This window comes from Somniosus microcephalus, chromosome 3 (assembly GCF_052327205.1).
Source record: "Somniosus microcephalus isolate GS21.2 chromosome 3, FLI_Smic_1.0, whole genome shotgun sequence".
In the NCBI taxonomy this organism is placed as follows: Eukaryota; Metazoa; Chordata; class Chondrichthyes; order Squaliformes; family Somniosidae; genus Somniosus; species Somniosus microcephalus.
In genome coordinates, this window is record NC_140989.1 from 281337702 (window position 1) to 281355841 (window position 18140).

An 18140-nucleotide genomic window follows, 5' to 3' on the forward strand; every position below is an offset into this window, starting at 1 on the left:
TTGGGGGAGACATTGGGTGAGTAGCGCCACCTGTTAGCGCCTAAAGAGGCAGTCAGTGGTTGTAGCGCCACTGGCTGCGTCTCCCACGATATTCAGTAGGGGCGCTAATGGTGGCGTTAGGCATTTGCGCTGCGCCGCCACCGATGACGTCATCGGTGTGCGCAGCGCCCCATTCGCGATATTTGGTAGCGAACGTCGCAGTTGCGCCGTTCGCTACCCGCGCCCGGTTCACGGGGCCTTACTGTGCCGGCAGCGGCGCAAGTTAAGGTGGAGGTGCGGGGCGGCCGCCTGCCAGCACCTCCGTCCCCGGCCTCCTAACCACCCCTCCCCCCCGCGGCATTGCCGGCTGTTTCCCGAGAGCCCAGCACTTCTCCTTGGTGCCGGGCTCATTTGCCGGCACTCGCAAGCGGGGATCGCGCTGTTGCAGGCACCTCCCCCTTAACAGTGGGAGGAAGGCCTGCAGTACCGCAGCATGCCGTGCCGCAGCGTGTGGTGCTGCGGCACGTTGCGCTGCGATAATCAGTTTCAGCGCCCTAAGAGGTACGCAGAGCGCCTCGAGCCTCGCCCCGTGTCCCTCGAGCGGCACTGGAACTGAATTTCTGGCGATCGGTATTACTCCGATCGCTGCGCTAAATCCTGCGCTCAGGTGACTTTTGCGTCACTTTGGCGCCCCAACCCAATTTCTCGGCCATTAAGTATAGTGGCTGCAGCTAACATTATATAGGTCCAGAAATTCGGGTCTCCACGGGTGAGTACACACGGGGTACTCACCCGTAGGCCCAATGGAAGTGCCGGTTTCCTGCATGCATTGCGCATGTGCGGGAAACCGGCACTTCCGTTCCCCTGAACGAAGGGGTTCAGAGGTCAAACGCGTGCGCGGGGGAGGCTGTGCGTGCGCATCGAACTTCATTTTTTTTTTTTTTTAAACAGGTTTTCCCGGGAGGGTAAGTCTGCAGAAGTTAGACATGTAAAAAGCAGTCCTAAGGCCTGCTTTTTACAAGGTAAGTGGTGAATTAATTAAAATTAAAACATTTTTTCCACAGGTTTATTATTTTTAAATACTTTAAAGCAAGGTAAGTTTATTTTTAGTCCCGTTAGAAAATAAAATTATTTTTTTCAAAAATTAAAATTGTTTAAAATAGTTATTTCATGTAATTTATCGTTTATTTAAAAAAAAAAATTATTTGAAGATTTAGTGATGTTTTGTAAGAAGAAGGGGCCCATAGTATTTCTAAGTTTGACAGCACTTCCTGTCAGACTTATGAATGGAGCATTCCCTGCTCCGATTGGCTCTCCATGGCCCACGTGATCCATGGGGACGCATCGAACTAACTGCACCCCTGGGATACGCAAGCACTGCGCGCCGGCAGCTGGTCCAGGCCCCAGATGCCCACAGCTCAACGGCCGGCGCGCAAGGTAAGTGCAGGTCGGGGGAAGCCTCCGACCTGAATTTCTGGGCCAATGTGATAGCCCCTTTGTACTGACCCAATGGACTGATGCAATCTGATTGAATCCCCACCTAATTTTACTCCACAATACTGCCCTGTTACTTTTGCACTCTTGCTGCAGGTTCAATTGAAAAAGGGTACTTGCCCATTGCATGTTGGTATTTTGTCCACTGCCCCTATTGATCTGGACACGTGCTCTGGCTGCTGCAAATTATGTAGCCTTCACGTCTGAGGTTTGCCTCTTCCCTCCCCCTCTCCACAAGATAGAATCAGAGAATCGTTACAGCACAGAAGGAGGCCATTCAGCCCATTAAGCCCGTGCCGACTCTCTGCAAGAGCACTTCAGCTAGTCTCACTCCCCCGCCCTTTCTCCGTAGCCCTGTATTTTTTTTTTCCTTAAGGTAATTATTCAATTCCCTTTTGAAAGCCACTATTGAATCTGCCTCCACCACCCTTTCAGGCATTGCATTCCAGATCATAACCACTCGCTGCATCATTTTTTTCCCCTCATGTCGCCTTTGGATCTTCTGCCAATCACCTTAAATCGGTGTCCTCTGGTTATCGACTGTTCTGCCAATGGCAACAGTTTGTCTCTATCTACTCTGTCTAGACCCCTCATGATTTTGAACACCTCTATCAAATCTCCTCTCAATTTTCTCTGCTCCAAGGAGAGCAACCCAGCTTCTCCAGTCTATCCACGTAATTGAAGTCCCTCATCCCTGGAATCATTCTTGTAAATCTTTCTCCCAGCAGAATTTCTGGTGAGCCTCTATTTTGATTTATTTAATACCGCCAGCCCATTCTGGGCCAGTTCTAATCCCTACTCGCTTCTGTCTCCAGCCATTATAGGCCTCTGCTTCCAGAGCCCACTGTCAGTGCACCCTCAGAAATCAATTGCTGCTCTCCACCTGCCTTGGACCAGTTGTCAGTCACTGCCATTCCCCTCCCTGCTGATTTGTTATTCTAGTCCACAGCCCATTCTGGGACCATTCAATATTGATATTACTTTTGAGGAAAAGAGAATTCCCTGACACCCACGCCATCTCTAAGGGACAACACAGCTACCAAAGCAAACAGTCACCTGTTTAATTTGGGAGAGACAAATTTAGGAAATCCAGTTTTCACTGGCTTCTCCACATTTAAAAGAAATTATTTTTCTTGATTTTGGGCATCTACCTCCAATTGGTGCATTTTGCATACCATCTTAGTGTACATGTTCAGTTGATCTTCCATTGTATTTTTTAAAAACTCCCACTGGGGTACTTATCCAACCCTCTCCCTCATTCCACTGAAATAGTCCCCCCTGGCCTCTTACCCACCTCTTCCTCTCCTTGTCCCCTTCTCCCCCCACTGCCTTCCTCTCCCTGTTCTTTGACTCCCTCCCTCTCCCCTTTTCTCCCGCCCCAACCCTGCTTGATCTGAAGACAAAACATGGTCCTGTAATGCAACATTACAGGAGATCAAATAGCTTAAATATAAATCTGAGAACCTTTTACTCCCTTTAAATAACAGAAATTATTTTAATGTAGCACTGACCTGTCGAGCATGCTCAGATACCCACTCAATGTCATTTGCATTCATTTCATTTGGATTTTCTGGTGGAAGTTCAGCCTGATCTTTAAGTGGGGTTCGAGCAGCAAATATTATATAGGTTTTCATTGGCGTAATCTGAAAAATGGTAGAAAGTCTGGTCACACAAATGCATCTGAATGCACAACTACGAAATAAAAAGGTATTCTGTAATTTCACTTCACAGATCAGGGCTCTATATTGCTCACTTGAGTGGAGCACGGGGTTATCACCATATGAGAATTAAATCTGGCCACTGCTTACAATTACTCATTAATTTACGAATAAAAGCACACAATTTCTGAAAATCCTATTCAGTTGACCATGAATATAGTGATTTCCACCCCTCAAAAAAAACCAGCTCCAATGTTCTTGTGCTCTCATTTGAAATACACTTTTGAGTACAAGTAAAGGGTTAGTGGATACACACATAGTTCTTACCTTCACATTTTTGGCCTAAGGCAAGCGATTAAGATTAATTTTTAAAAATTCACAATATTATAGAACAGTCAATGGAATATACTTGGCCAAGTAAAGTTATGGTTGTAGTGTATGTACCCGTCTACCTTTAAGGGAACTATTGAATGTAACCGTTCACCTTTAAGAGAACTACTTTAGGTGTGGCACTATTTGTTTGGCTTCTGTATACTGTAATACCGATAGTGACCACACCAGGATATAAGTGTTGTGGCAGGATTGCTGGGGCAGATTCGCCCGGACCTTCGAATAGTAAAGACCTGTTTGTTTGTTACTTCTGAAGTCTGTGTATTTATTAACTGCACAACCCACAGACTTTACAGTGGCGACGAGTCCGATCGTACCCTGCGGCAAGACTACCAAAGCAACGAAGAGCGTCAAAGAGAGGCAACCGCCCTCGGCGTGCTGCTGAAAGAAAACGCGAGGCTGCAGCCGGAGGAAGGAGGAAGACTTTAGCAATAAAAGCTTCCATCTGCAACAGGCACTGACTACCCTTCTACCACGGTGCGGAGTGAGCCGATCAGCTGGAATCAAGGCGGCCGCGGAGACTGTGAGTAGGGGAAGGTGTAGAGAATATCCGGAGGATAAGGGCTGTGCACTCGACCACGGTCGAGGGGGGGAACGGAGCCGGTCAGAAAGTCGGGTCCAACGGCGTCGTGAGACAGTCGGACCTCGATTGGCGGGAAAACCGGGCAGCGACCGCAGCGCTGAGACTGTGAGTAGGCGCGGGAAGAGAAACCCAGCCGCAGCCGGGGAGGGAAACACCGGTCTGCGAGAGGGCTGGGAGGCGAACAGGAACCGTGCGGGTGGGAGAGAGAGACAGAGCCGAGCAAGGGGAGAGAGACTGCGCGAGAACCAGTCCAGCGGCTGAGCTGTCCTCCACCAACGGGGTACCCAGAGCCGGTAGAACCGAACGTGCGGGAGAGGGAGAGACAGAGCCGAGCAAGGGGAGAGAGACTGTGCGAGAGCCAGTCCAGCGGCTGAACTGTTCTCCACCAACGGGGTACCCAGGGCCGGTAGCACCGAACGTGCGGGAGAGAGAGCGACAGAGCCGGGTACGGAGAGACTGCGCGAGAGCCAGTCCAGCGGCTGAACTGTCCTCCGTTAACGGGGTGTACCCAGCGCCGGTAGAGCCGTGCGGGCGGGAGGAAAAGACAGAGCCGAGTAAGGGGAGCTGTGCGGAAGCCAGCCAGCGGCTGAACCTGTCCGCTGTGGGGGAAGCGTACCCCTTCCACCGGGAAGAAACGCGGGAAGCCGCCATTAGGCGGAGAAGACGCCAGAAGCGGGAAACCGCCATTGAAGTGGGCGGGGCGAGAAAGGAAGAGCGGGAAACTGCCATTTTCGTGGGAAAACCGCCATCTTAACTGACATACCGCCATTGAAGTGGGCGGGGAGAGAAGGAAAGAGCGGGAAACTGCCGATTTCGCGGGAAAACCGCCATCTTAGAAACAAACAAATAAATAAGAATACTTAAAGAAATACTGGTGCTGCTCCCAAGGGAAGAAAGATGCCTAAGCGAGGGAATATTAACGACTTTAATTCTGAAATAGAAGACTGGGCCACGTACGTGGAACGCATAGAGATCTATTGCGAAGCCAACAAAATAGAGGAAGACGACAAGGCGATAACATTGCTAAACACGATGGGGGCAAAAACATACGGGCTCTTGAAGCATCTAATAGCACCAAATAAACCAGCGGATCAGACCTTCGAAGAGATTGTGGCTGTGCTGAAGGACCACTTGAACCCCACACCGTTGATGCTGGCTGAACGATTCAAATTCTACGCAAGAACGCAGAAGAAAGACGAAAGCAATGCGGAATACTTGGTCGAACTGCGTAGGCTAGCGAAATACTGCCAGTTCGGAGGGAATCTGACAGAAGCGCTGCGGGACAAGTTCGTATGCGGATTGTCCAAAGAAGGGACGCAGAAGCGACTACTGGAAGAGAACGACCTCACACTGGACAGGGCTGTCCTTATAGCTGCATCGCACGAAGCCGCAGCGAAAGGAACGGCGGAAATGCAACTAAAGGCGGCGGCACTCGGGGTGGACCAAATTACTTCAAGCACAACAAAATGCTACCGTTGTGGGAAGACAACGCATGACCAGAATCAATGCTGGTTTAAGAACCAAGAGTGTAGGAAATGTGGCAAACTGGGTCACATCGCGAAGGTATGCCGGTCCGGGAAAAAGACCAACAATCAAAGGAAGCCACCACAAGAAAAGTACAAGGTACACAAGGTGGCTGAGAAGAGTTCAGACGAACAGAATTCAGACTCAGACCCAAACAACCAGGAGCTGGGTAGTCTGAGAATCCACAATGTGGGTAAAGAAACGGATCTACAGACCATCTGGGTCATACTAAAAATAGCTGGAGTCCAAGTAAGAATGGAGCTGGACACTGGATCAGCTCTATCAGTCATCAACCGAAGGGACTACCACCGGCTATTCTCTCACATACCTTTAAGAAATACCAAGTTCGTATTACAGACATACACGGGGCATAACGTATACCCCGTGGGGAAAATAAGAGTCAAGGTGAGAGATAGGGGTAAAGAACACCCAAGAATGAACTTGTACGTATTACCTGAGGGAGGACCACCACTTCTAGGACGGGAGTGGATTAAGAAAATAGACATGGAATGGCATTACCTAAAAGCCATAATGAGGGAGGACTCGGTGCAAGCTATTAGCTCAGATTCTGAAATGGATGATGATAAGACCAAGTCGAATATGGAAGACAAGGCTAAAAGGGACTTGCCGACGATGGGGAAGAAAACGAAGACATGCAGAAGGACTTATGGTACCAAGAAGAATAAAGCTGCAGAGCAGAACTCCAGGTTGACAGAGAATTCTGAGCCTGTTCAAGCAAAGGATTCGTCCACGACGGAAGAACACCGAGCTCGGACGCAAACTTATGTCAAGGTACGACAACAATTAGAACAGTTGAGTGACCGTCTCGTACAAGAGATGAAAAATATGGAAAAGTTCTGGGACACCGAATGGGAGAACCTGGAAAGACAACAGAGACAGCTAGCTCAAGCAGAGAGCGACCATAGAGCCATCGTGGCCAAATACCAATCACATTCCCCTGATGCTGTTCAGGAACTAGAATATTTACAGAATGAACCAAAGGAAGAGGAATCTTCAGGAAGCCAGGATTTTATTCCAGTTCTTCTCTACGACTCCTTACAAGCAGAGTGTGAGAAGTTGAAAGAACAGTATGAACAGGCCCAGGCTACAATTCTGGAGGGGGTTAACTCGGCAGCCTCCGAAAAGCTAGTTTCAGTAGAAGCATATGAACAACTAAAGGTTGAACATGAGCAAGAAGTCCAAAGGCTGCAGGAAATTCTTGATGAGCTCAAGGCCAAGACAGACTCATCGGTAGAAGTTCCATCCATAGATGAGAAATTAGAGGTGAAAAACATGGCAGAGCATGAAAGACAGGATGTCCAAGAACTCATAAAAACATTGAAGGACACCCAAGACAAATATGAGGCGGCAATGACCGAGGTTCAACAACTTGAAGAACAGATTCAACTGGGAATCCTTGCAGTGGAAGAAAAGGAAACTGTAAGAAACTCAGAGACTGTAAGAATGGTCCCTGAACATGAACTAGAGAGCATCAGGGCGCAACTTTTCCTAGCGCTGAAAGCCAAAGTTCAAGAGGAACGTAAGGTGGAAGTATTGGAGAAAGAGGTGGATGAAATGGAGAAGACTCTGATCCACCGTGTTCCCAGGGAAGAGTTAACGGTCAGCCAACTCCTTCATATGCTGAAGGACAAGACTCTGCAAGGGGAACAATCTGAACACGGGCTTCAATCTTCAGGGGGAACGAGTTCGGAGCTATCAAAAGTCACGGAGATAGCTGAGGTGGCAACACAAATTTTACAAGGATGCCAAAAGTACGTTGAATCACGTCAAGGTGAACAGAAGAATGTGGAAACCGTTACTTCAGTAGAAGGTTTAAATAGCCTGATAACGCAATTCCCGATGGAAGGGAAGGTATTGAACTCACAAATGAGGTCCGTCGTGAAGGAATGGCAGATAACCCAGGAAGAGTGGGATGAATATGAATGCATGAAGAAGTCTTTTCAAGAAAGATGTCTAGGGAAGGAACCACCGTCAGCTAACGTCCAGACGGGTGAGGAGGAAGAAGAAGGCTCTCTCGCTGGCCTAACTCAGGACGAACCCGAATATTACCATGACCTGTTGAGTGACACTGAATATTACGAGGATGTGGTCTGCCCAGCTTGTGATGAAAACTCCCAAAGTGCTGAAATCCGGATGAAGCACTTAAGGTCTAAGGAACATAGAGAGTTGGTGGCGCTACAGCTGGCAGCCGAGAAAGGAGCTCCGAGAGTTTCAAAAAGGCAGAAAAGAAAAAGAAGAAGCAGAAGATAATAACTGTCTAAAATATTAGCACTTCTACCATCCCAGGCGGGACATTACGAAAGGAGCTAATTAGTTGAAAAACTGGAAAATGTCAAGACAGCCAGTTGGTTGTAAAGGTCCGCCCTGCTGGTTCAACAGGACGAAAGTCCAAGCTGTTACGTCAAGAAAAAGGCTATGGAGGAGTCACGCGAGCCAGGTGAACCGGCTACACCAAAGAAATGTTGTTCAGAACGAGTCAAGATCAGAGACTAAATCTATGAACTGTTTCCGCAGAGACTGAACCTGTGAACTGTTTCCACCGAGATTATATCTGTAAATTGTTTTATATGACATTGACTCCACCGAGATTATATCTGTAATTTGTTTTATAGGAAGTTGAAGATATGTATGTTTAACGGGGACTCTGTAAGTAATAAGCTAAAAAGGGAGGATTGTAGTGTATGTACCCGTCTACCTTTAAGGGAACTATTGAATGTAACCGTTCACCTTTAAGAGAACTACTTTAGGTGTGGCACTATTTGTTTGGCTTCTGTATACTGTAATACCGATAGTGACCACACCAGGATATAAGTGTTGTGGCAGGATTGCTGGGGCAGATTCGCCCGGACCTTCGAATAGTAAAGACCTGTTTGTTTGTTACTTCTGAAGTCTGTGTATTTATTAACTGCACAACCCACAGACTTTACAATGGTTTCTTTTGATAGCTTTTTGAAATATTTCCAACAAAAGGGTGTTGATTATTGCAAGTACAGGTAGACTACCCTTTATCCGGACTTCCGAAAACCGAAACCCTCTAAAAACCGAAGGTTTTTTCGTTCAGTGTAAGTCGTGCGTACGAACGAAAAAACCTTCGGTTTTTAGAGGGTTCCAGTTTTGGAAGTTCGGATAAAGGGTAAGTCGTGCGCACGACCCCCCGCCGGCCCCGACAACCGCCGACCCCGCCAGCCCCGACAACCGCCGACCCCCCCGCGGACCCCGCCGGCCCCGACCCCCCCCGCCGGCCCCGACAACCGCCGACCCCCCCCGCGGACCCCGCCGGCCCCGACAACCGCCGACCGCCCCCACCCCCCCCCCCCGCGTACCCCGCCGGCCCCGACCCCCGCCGACCCCGAGTGACTTACGCTGAGCGTCAGCGTAAGTCGTGCGCACGACCCCCCGCCGACCCCCCCCCCGCGGACCCCCGCCGACCCACCTTCCGAAATCCGAAATTCTCCTTTATCCGAAACTCGGCTGGTCCCGAGGTTTTCGGATAAAGGATAGTCTACCTGTACTGTAATCCTTCCAAATCAACTTCCAGAACATTCCGATTCTCTCTCCATTTCTTCTTGAAGGAGCTTGAAGATGTTTCAGTTTTGCCATTCTAGAAGGGCTTGTATAAAGGCACATGATGCTTTCACACAGTTTGATCACCACAAAATGATTTGGTTAAAACTGTATGTTTAAGAATTAGTGTTCAGAATGAGGTTACAATCACTCTATTTGCAACAATGTCAGACATAAGAAGAAAGCTGCAAGACATTGCTGTCCTGCACCAGTTTTTTTAAATAATGAAGTACTCGGATACAGTATTGCTTATGTATAAGTATTAAAAAAATGCCAATCTAAAAAGTTTAAATGTTACTTTCCTTCATTCAAGCACTGACATTTGGAATACATACGAACAGAGACTGAGCACAGGTTCATGCAAATGCACTTAAATACAGCTGGTGAAGCACATCTCTAAAGGGCAGAGGGGCTATTGGACTGGTATCCATGACAATCGTGTTTGTACAGCCCAAGTATTTTTAGTCATAAAGGAAAACTAAAAACTCACTACGATATGTTTAAATTGTTTATCTTGTTTAGACAATAAATGCAAGCTCATTCCTTTTTCTATCTTTCAATAAATTCGAGTTTTAAAACCACGTAATCACTTTTAACATGTCAACAGAATATGGTTAGGTTTGCTTACCTGCCCCAATAAAATACCAGTTGTCCCATATCGCTCTTCTGCCTTCAGCTTCTTCAGATACTTCTCACTGTACTCCCCAATGACGTAACTTCTTCCCATGATGAAATGTCCCTGGTGAACTGGTCCAAATCACACACAAAGAAAGGAGTCTTCACTCTTACTTTCAGATAAATCAATAATATACTTAAGAGTATTATACTGTAACTGTAGAAAATTAAGAAATCAAGCTTTATGAAATCTCAAGATGGACGTAGAATTAGGCAAGACTAATAAATGTCCCGTGTACTTTGATTACTTGTATAAGCTGGTAACTAATTTTCAATAAATAATTTTAAACCATCAGATTGGCAATGTAGTTTTATTTCATGCAATCACGAGTTTCAGATAATTATTTTGCATGATGCAATGTGATCTATTAAAAGACAGTCTCGCCGTCAGTCTTTGAATAGCAAAAAAAAAGGGGGGCTTTTGGCAGATACAAAGGACTAAAGACAGAGGAAGTCCTAGAGGAGTATAAAAAGTGCAGGGGGGTACTTAAAAAAGAAATTAGGAGAGCGAGGAGGGGCCATGAAATAACACTGGCGAGCAAAATAAAGGAAAATCCTAAGGTGTTTTATATAAGTATATAAGGGCAAGAGGATAACTAGGGAAAGAGTAGGGCCCATTAGGGACCAAAGTGGCAATCTGTGTGTGGAGCCAGAAGATGTAGGTGGGGTTTTAAATGAATTTTTTGCATCTGTGTTCACTATGGAGAAGGACAATGTAGACATAGAAATCAGGCAGGGGGACTGTGATATACTTGAACATATTAGCATCGAGAGGGAGGAGGTACTAGCGGTTTTAGCAGGCTTAAAAGTGGATAAATCCCCAGGCCCGGACGAGATGTATCCCAGGCTGCTGTGTGAGGCAAAGGAGGAGATTGCAGGGGCTCTGACACAAATTTTCAGAACCTCTCTGGCCACAGGGGATGTGCCAGAGGACTGGAGAACAGCTAACATAGTACCATTATTCAAGAAGGGTAGTAGGGATAAACCAGGGAATTACAGGCCAGTGAGCCTAACATCAGTGGTAGGGAAATTATTGGAAAAAATTCTGAGGGACAGAATTAGTCTCCACTTGGAGAGGCAATGATTAATCAGGGATGGTCAGCATGGCTTTGTCAAGGGAAGATCATGTCTGACTAATTTGATTGAATTTTTCGAGGGGGTGACTAGGTGTGTGGATGAGGTATACATGGATTTCAGTAAGGCTTTCGATAAAGTCCCGCATAGGAGACTGGTCAAGAAGGTAAGAGCCCATGGGATCCAGGGTGCCTTGGCACATTGGATACAAAACTGGCTTAGTGGCAGAAGGCACAGGGTGATGGTCGAAGGTTGTTTTTGTGACTGGAAGCCTGTGTCCAGTGGGGTACCGCAGGGATCGGTGCTGGGTCCCTTGCTGTTTGTGGTCTACATTAATGATTTGGATGTGAATGTAAAAGGTATGATCAGTAAGTTCGCAGATGACACGAAAATTGGTGGGGTGGTAAATAGCGAGGAGTGTAGCCTCAGTCTGCAGGACGATATAGATGGGTTGGTCAGATGGGCGGAACAGTGGCAAATGGAATTTAACCCTGAAAAGTGTGAGGTGATGCATTTTGGAGGGAGTAACAAGGCAAGGGAATACACAATGAATGGCAAGACCCTAGGAAAGACAGAGGATCAGAGGGACCTTGGTGTGCATGTACATAGATCCCTGAAGGCAGCAGAACAGGTGGATAAGGTGGTTAAAAAGGCATATGGGATACGTGCCTTCATTAGCCGAGGCATAGAATATAAGAGCAGGGAGGTTATGATGGAGCTGTACAAAATGCTAGTTAGGCCGCAGCTGGAGTACTGTGTGCAGTTCTGGTCGCCACACTATAGGAAGGATGTGATTGCTTTGGAGAGGGTGCAGAGGAGATTCACCAGGATGTTACCTGGGCTGGAGCGCTTCAGCTATGAAGAAAGACTGGACAGGCTGGGGTTGTTTTCCTTGGAGCAGAGAAGGCTGAGGGGGGACCTGATTGAGGTGTATAAAATTATGAGGTGCATAGATAGGGTAGAGAGGAACTTTTTCCCTTAGTAGAGGGGTCAATAACCAGGGGGCATAGATTCAAGGTAAGGGGCAGGAGGTTTAGAGGGGATTTGAGGAAGAACTTTTTCACCCAGAGGGTGGTTGGAATCTGGAATTCACTGCCTGAAAGGGTGGTAGAGGCAGGAACCCTCACAACATTCAAGAAGCATTTGGATGAGCACTTGAAATGCCATAGCATACAAGGCTACGGACCAAATGCTGGAAAATGGGATTAGATTAGACAGGGCCTGATGGCCAGCGCGGACGCGATGGGCCTCTTTCTGTGCTGTATAACTCTATGACTGAGAATGCACTAATGAGAAACCAGTTTGAAGTAGCTACTAATTTTAAAAATTGTTGGGATCGAATTTCCGCTGGTCATATCAGCTGAATTCAGGCTGAATTAGCTGAACCAGCACAAAAGATCGGGGAAATTGAAACACAAGTGAGTTACGCCCAAAACCTCTTACGCTCGTGTGTTCTGCGATCTTTTACGCTGGTTCAAGATTCAATTTGCCTGAACCAGACCCTGCCCAGAAAACTGTCCATGTCCCCAGGTCAAAATTACGAGATTCTGCTGATTCGGGAAGGCTCTTCAAATTGCAATCATTTTCTTAGGCGCACAGGTACTAGTAAGCATGTTTTAAACGTTTTTTCATATCAAAAAATATTTAATTTACTAAGAAACTGGCTCGTGTACACCAATTAAACTAGCGAATGGTTCAGTATCGTTTTTTTTAAGTAATTTTCAGTGATTTTAAATCAGGTTACTCACAGGTGGAAGGCTGCAGACCAATGTTCCCTCTAATATTATTTGGAACCCGCGGGGGCTGCACGGGCCATTCAAAATATCGCAAATGCACGGTTTTTGCATTGAAAAGCCGGCTTTTTAAAAAAATTCGTTTATGGGTTGTGGGTGTCGCTGGCAAAGCCAGCATATATTGCCCATCCCTAGTTGCCCTTGAGAAGGTGGTGGGGAGCCGCCTTCTTGAACCGCTGCAGTCCGTGTGGTGAAGGTACTCCCACAGTGCTGTTAGGTAGGGAGTTCCAGGATTTTGACTCAGCGACAATGAAGGATCGGCGATATACTTCTAAGTCAGGATGGTGTGTGGCTTGGAGGGGAACTTGGAGGTGGTGGTGCTCCCATGCGCCTGCTGCCCTTGTCCTTCTAGGTGGAAGAGGTTGCGGGTTTGGGAGGTGCTGCCGAAGAAGCCTTGGTGAGTTGCTGCACGGGATCCCTGGAGCGCTGCGCGACCATGCAACTTAAGGGGAACGCTGCTGCACACCCTTATTAAAAATGTTTATTTTTGTTGATAAACCCATTTTCAGCTGCATTAATAACACTGCACCAGGTTTCCACTCTTAAATATAACAAGGAATACTTTTTAATGGAAATTTAAAAATATGAAATGATTACATTCTATTACGCTGCCCGATTGCACTGGTTCATGGAAGATTTTTAATTTGTGATTATGCAGATGAATTTTAGCGGAAACTTGAAGCCTAACCTAACCAGCGCATTTTGACCGCAATTTCCCGACTGTGCCTAAAGCGGAAACTCTACCCCATTACTTTTTAATTTGCAATAATGCAGCTTTTTGTAATGTAAATTGATGCATTGGAAAGTCAGCACACTGCACCATAGCAGTATGATACAACTTTTCACCCATATCAAGCTGGGGTAGTGCTGAAGAGGCAGGTGTTTGTCCCTGGGAAAGGAGTGAAAACAAATCATCGGACAGCTAACAACCAATTTGACAATGGCATAGATGATTACCTGGAAATACGTCAACCCTCTCAGCTGGGAATGGTACAGAAGATCCAACTGAGTGAAATGGGAAGGAAAAATTTTTTTAAATTTTTTTTTTTAAAGGAAATCTTATTCTTACTACAACAAAGGTTCTTTTAAACTGATAACGATGCGACTTCTCTAATAGTTCCCATGAGAAAAGGATTTTCAACATTTCAAATTTCAATAAAATGCACTTTTATACAAGCTGTGGTAACACAATACAGTATAGAATATTTGATTTATGAGTAAGTTCTCGATAACATATACTGGCACAAAGTACTTTTGGGAGGGTAACAGTATCACAATGGGCTGCAAAAAGAATTTGTAATTACAATATAGTGCTGTTACACCAGGTCTACTTTGCCACAATGCAGGTACCTCGGAACATCCTAAATACAAGGATCATATAATTTTTTCCCCAAATAGTAAATAATGAAACGCCAAAGCAAATTTAGAAAAGGCCTAGAAATAACATTTATATAGCACCTCTAGTGTAGAAAATATCCTAAGGCACTTTATAAAGGAGTAAAGAATGGCAATCAGTAATTGAAGAGTTATGAGAGATAAGTGAAAGTATGATCACAAAATTAAGTTTTGAGGAAGCTTTTAAAGATGAAGAGAGGTAGTAAGGTCATGGCATTTAGCAAGAAAAAAAATAACAGCAGCAGTTATATTCTGAATGGAAATAGGCTCAGTGCCATGGAAGAGCAGAGAAATTTGGGGTACAGGCTCACATGAATTTAAAGGTTGTTAAGGCTGTAAAAACAACAAATGGAATTCTAGGTTTTATCACAAGAGATACAGAATATAAAAGCCAAGAGTTAATGATGAGCTGATAGAAGATCTTAATATAACCTGTGGGCTCAAAGTACTCTGTGCAGTACTGGGCTCCACACTATAGGAAGTATATTGAGGCTTCAGACAGCGTACAACACAGATTCACTGGGATGCTGCCTGGTATGAGGAAATACAAATGCGAGAAAAGATGATAAAAATGGGTCTTTTTTTGTGTGAGAACAACGCAGGTTATGGGGCGATATGATAGAAGTGTTTTAAATTATAAAAGAATGGGACAGGGTAGATAGAAGCAGATTATTTCCAGTACTCAAGGGGTCAAGAATGAGGGGCCACAGATATAAGATTAAATGCAAGAGATTTAGAACAGAAACCGAGAGAAATTTCTTTACACAGCATTATGAGACTGTGGAATTCACTTCCAGAGTTAGTGATAGAGGCACAAACTTTGTCAACAGTCAAAAATAGATTGGATAGATGGATGAAAGAAATTGGAATGAAGGGAAAAGGGTGGGTATATGTGATTAGGGCTATTTTCTCATGTGAAGGGTAAACAGTCACAATAGATTGATTGGGTCGAGTGGTCTGTTTCCATGTTGTAACTTCTTAGTATTTCTATGTAATAAAATTACAAACAACAGGCCTGAAGCAGCTGAAAGTCCTGTCATCAATGGTGAATGGAGGGAATGAGGTTGTGCTCAGGGTGCCAGAGTTAAAAGGATCAAGGAACATGGGTTGTGAGAAGTTGTAGAGGTCGAGGGGAAATGAGGGCATGCAGATATTTGTAATGAGGATGTAAGAATACACCATTCACGGTAAACTTGACTGAACCTAAAGTGACCAAATTTGATGTACTGACAAGCTTTTGAGGGCAAGACTTCTTGGCTAAACATTTGTAAAATAAATGTGCAAGCTATTTTTCCCTCCAAAAGATAAGATCTTGAAAAGTTCTGAGAGAACAAGGAGTCAACCTTCAGATGCAAAAACAAGGACTTTTCCCAACCCCTGGCTTTGGTTAACTAAGTGTCAAAACAGATAGCAAACTGAGAGAGTGAAAAGAACGCTATTCAGAGAGTTCGGGACATGAATGCGGTGGAGGAGTTGCCAAGTTTTGGGGTATAAAAGATGCTGTAAATTGACCACTCGCTGCAGCAGTCAAGGGCAACGTGGTCAGTTGCCAGTTAATGTCATATGTCTAGTCATCGCTGACTTGACCTCTCACTGGTGTTAGTATGTATGTGGTTGCTTATGATCACTTGAGCTTAAAGTAAATGATTTAGATTTGTGCGTGCTTACTTGTAATAAGTAAATGAATTGAGTACGGGTTGTATTTGGTACTTACGTGTAACCTCTTGCTAATTTAAGTAAAGAAAAGTTTACCCTGAAATCTTTGGGCAGGAATTTAACTCAGGAGTCGGGACTACAACTTAAGGGGTTGTTGTCCCGCCTCCATCGAGATGCGGCCAATCCACGTGATTTTAACTTGATTGACCTTGTTGAGCCCGCCCAGCGGGCTCAGCAGGCCAATTAAGGGCCACCCGGCAACAGGTGACGTCACAGACTGAAATTTCATCTGTCAAGAGCTTTTGACAGATGAAATATCAGTGTTTCACAGCTGTTTGAAGCTGTCAAACACTGACAGTCTTACTTCTAACCCGAGTCCTTCTCCACAGACTCAGTTAGAAAGCTCTCCTGCACAGAAAGCTGCAAGCTGTCACTTTTGACAGTTCGCAGCCATTCTGCTTTCTGTGCCGGTGAGATGAGGGACTCCCGGAACCTAAAGGAAGGAAGGCTGAAAAGGTAAGAAAAGGTATGTAAAACTTATTTAATCACTTTAGACACACCAAACACACTCACCTTTGCACTCATGCACACATCACTCACCTGAACACCGACATCGCGACCCCTCCAAGTCCTTCAACCCGACGGCCCGCCTCCTCTAACTTGGCGTGGTTTGGAGCCGTCGGGAATAAGAACATAAGAAATAGGAGCAGGAGTAGGCCAATCGGCCCCTCGAGCCTGCTCCGCCATTCAATAAGATCATGGCTGATCTGATCCTAACCGCCAATCTACTATCACAGAACCATCTCCTGAATCTAACAGAATTAGACACACGAAATAGGAGCAGGATCAGTCTACACGGCCCCTGGGCCCGCTCCGCTACCCACAGGGCCATGACCGATCCGAACCTAGACTCATGTCCAAATTCCTGCCCGCTCCCCGTAACCCTTAATTCCCTTTACTTCTAGGAAACTGTGTATTTCTGTTTTAAATTTATGTAATGATGTAGCTTCTACAGCTTTTTGGGGCAGCATATTCCATGGACCTACCACCCTCTGAATGAAGTAGTTCCTCCTCATCTCAGTTTTGAAAGAGCAGCCCCTTATTCTAAGACTATGCCCCCTAGTTCTAGTTTCACCCATCATCGGGAACATCCTCCCCGCATCCACCCGATCCAACCCCTTCACAATCTTATATGTTTCAATAAGGTCGCCTCTCATTCTTCTGAACTCCAATGTGTAGAGTCCCAATCTACTCAACATCTCCTCATATGTCCATCCCCTCATCCCCGGGATTAACCGAGTGAACCTTCTTTGTACTGACTCGAGAGCAAGTATGTCTTTTCTTAAGTATGGACACCAAAAGTGTACGCAGTATTCCAGGTGCGGTCTCACCAATACCTTGTACAACTGAAGCAATACCTCCCTATTTTTATATTCTATCCCCCTAGCAATGAAAGCCAACATTCCATTGGCCTTCTTAATCACTTGCTGCACCTGCATACTAACCTTTTGAGTTTCGTGCACCAGGACACCCAGATCCCTTTGTACTTCAGTACTTTCCAGTTTCTTGCCATTAAGATAATAACTTGCTCTACGATTTTTCCTGCCAAAGTGCATAACCTCACACTTTCCAGTATTGTATTCCATCTGCCAAATCTCTGCCCACTTACTTAGCCTGTCGATGTCCCTTTGCAGGTTTTTTATGTCCTCCTCACTCACTACTTTCCCTCCCATCTTTGTATCATCTGCAAACTTTGATATGTTACACTCGGTCCCCTCCTCCAAATCGTTAATATAGATTGTAAAGAGTTGGGGACCCAGCACTGACCCCTGCAGAACACCACTAGTTACTGATTGCCAGTCTGAGAATGAACCATTTCTCCCAACTCTCTGCTTTCTGTTAGATAACCAATCCTCCACCCATGCCAGAACATTACCCCCAATCCCGTGATTTTTTATCTTGAGCAATAATCTTTTGTGTGGCACCTTGTCAAATGCCTTTTGGACGTCTAAATACACTACGTCCACTGGTTCCCCTTTATCCACCCTGTATGTTACGTTCTCAAAGAACTCAAGCAAATTTGTCAAACATGACTTCCCCTTCATAAAACCATGCTGACTTTGTCCTATTAGATTATGTTTATCCAAATGCCCCGTTACTGTCTCCTTAATAATGGACTGCAAAATTTTACCAACCACAGATGTTAGGCTAACTGGTCTATAGTTTCCAGCCTTCTGCCTACTACCCTTTTTAAATAAGGGTGTTACATTAGCAGTTTTCCAATCTGCCGGGACCTTTGCGGAGTCCAGGGAGTTTTGGAAAATTATTACCAAT

The 18140-nt window shown here is 45.6% G+C and overlaps 1 protein-coding gene across 7 annotated transcripts in view; it reads right to left on the reverse strand.

Moving 5' to 3' along the window:
• Positions 1 to 18140, reverse strand: part of LOC147122003 (protein odr-4 homolog) — a 440279-nt gene that overhangs the window by 393380 nt on the left and 28759 nt on the right. For all 7 annotated transcript variants that reach the window (XM_085982624.1, XM_085982628.1, XM_085982625.1 and 4 more), the window contains 3 exons: positions 13713 to 13760; positions 9842 to 9960; positions 2985 to 3116 (listed from right to left, as the gene is read on the reverse strand). In XM_085982624.1, the coding sequence (XP_085838750.1) occupies positions 2985 to 3116; positions 9842 to 9940 (231 nt within the window). In that variant the 5' untranslated portion in view covers positions 9941 to 9960; positions 13713 to 13760. The remainder of the gene's footprint in view (positions 1 to 2984; positions 3117 to 9841; positions 9961 to 13712; positions 13761 to 18140) is intronic.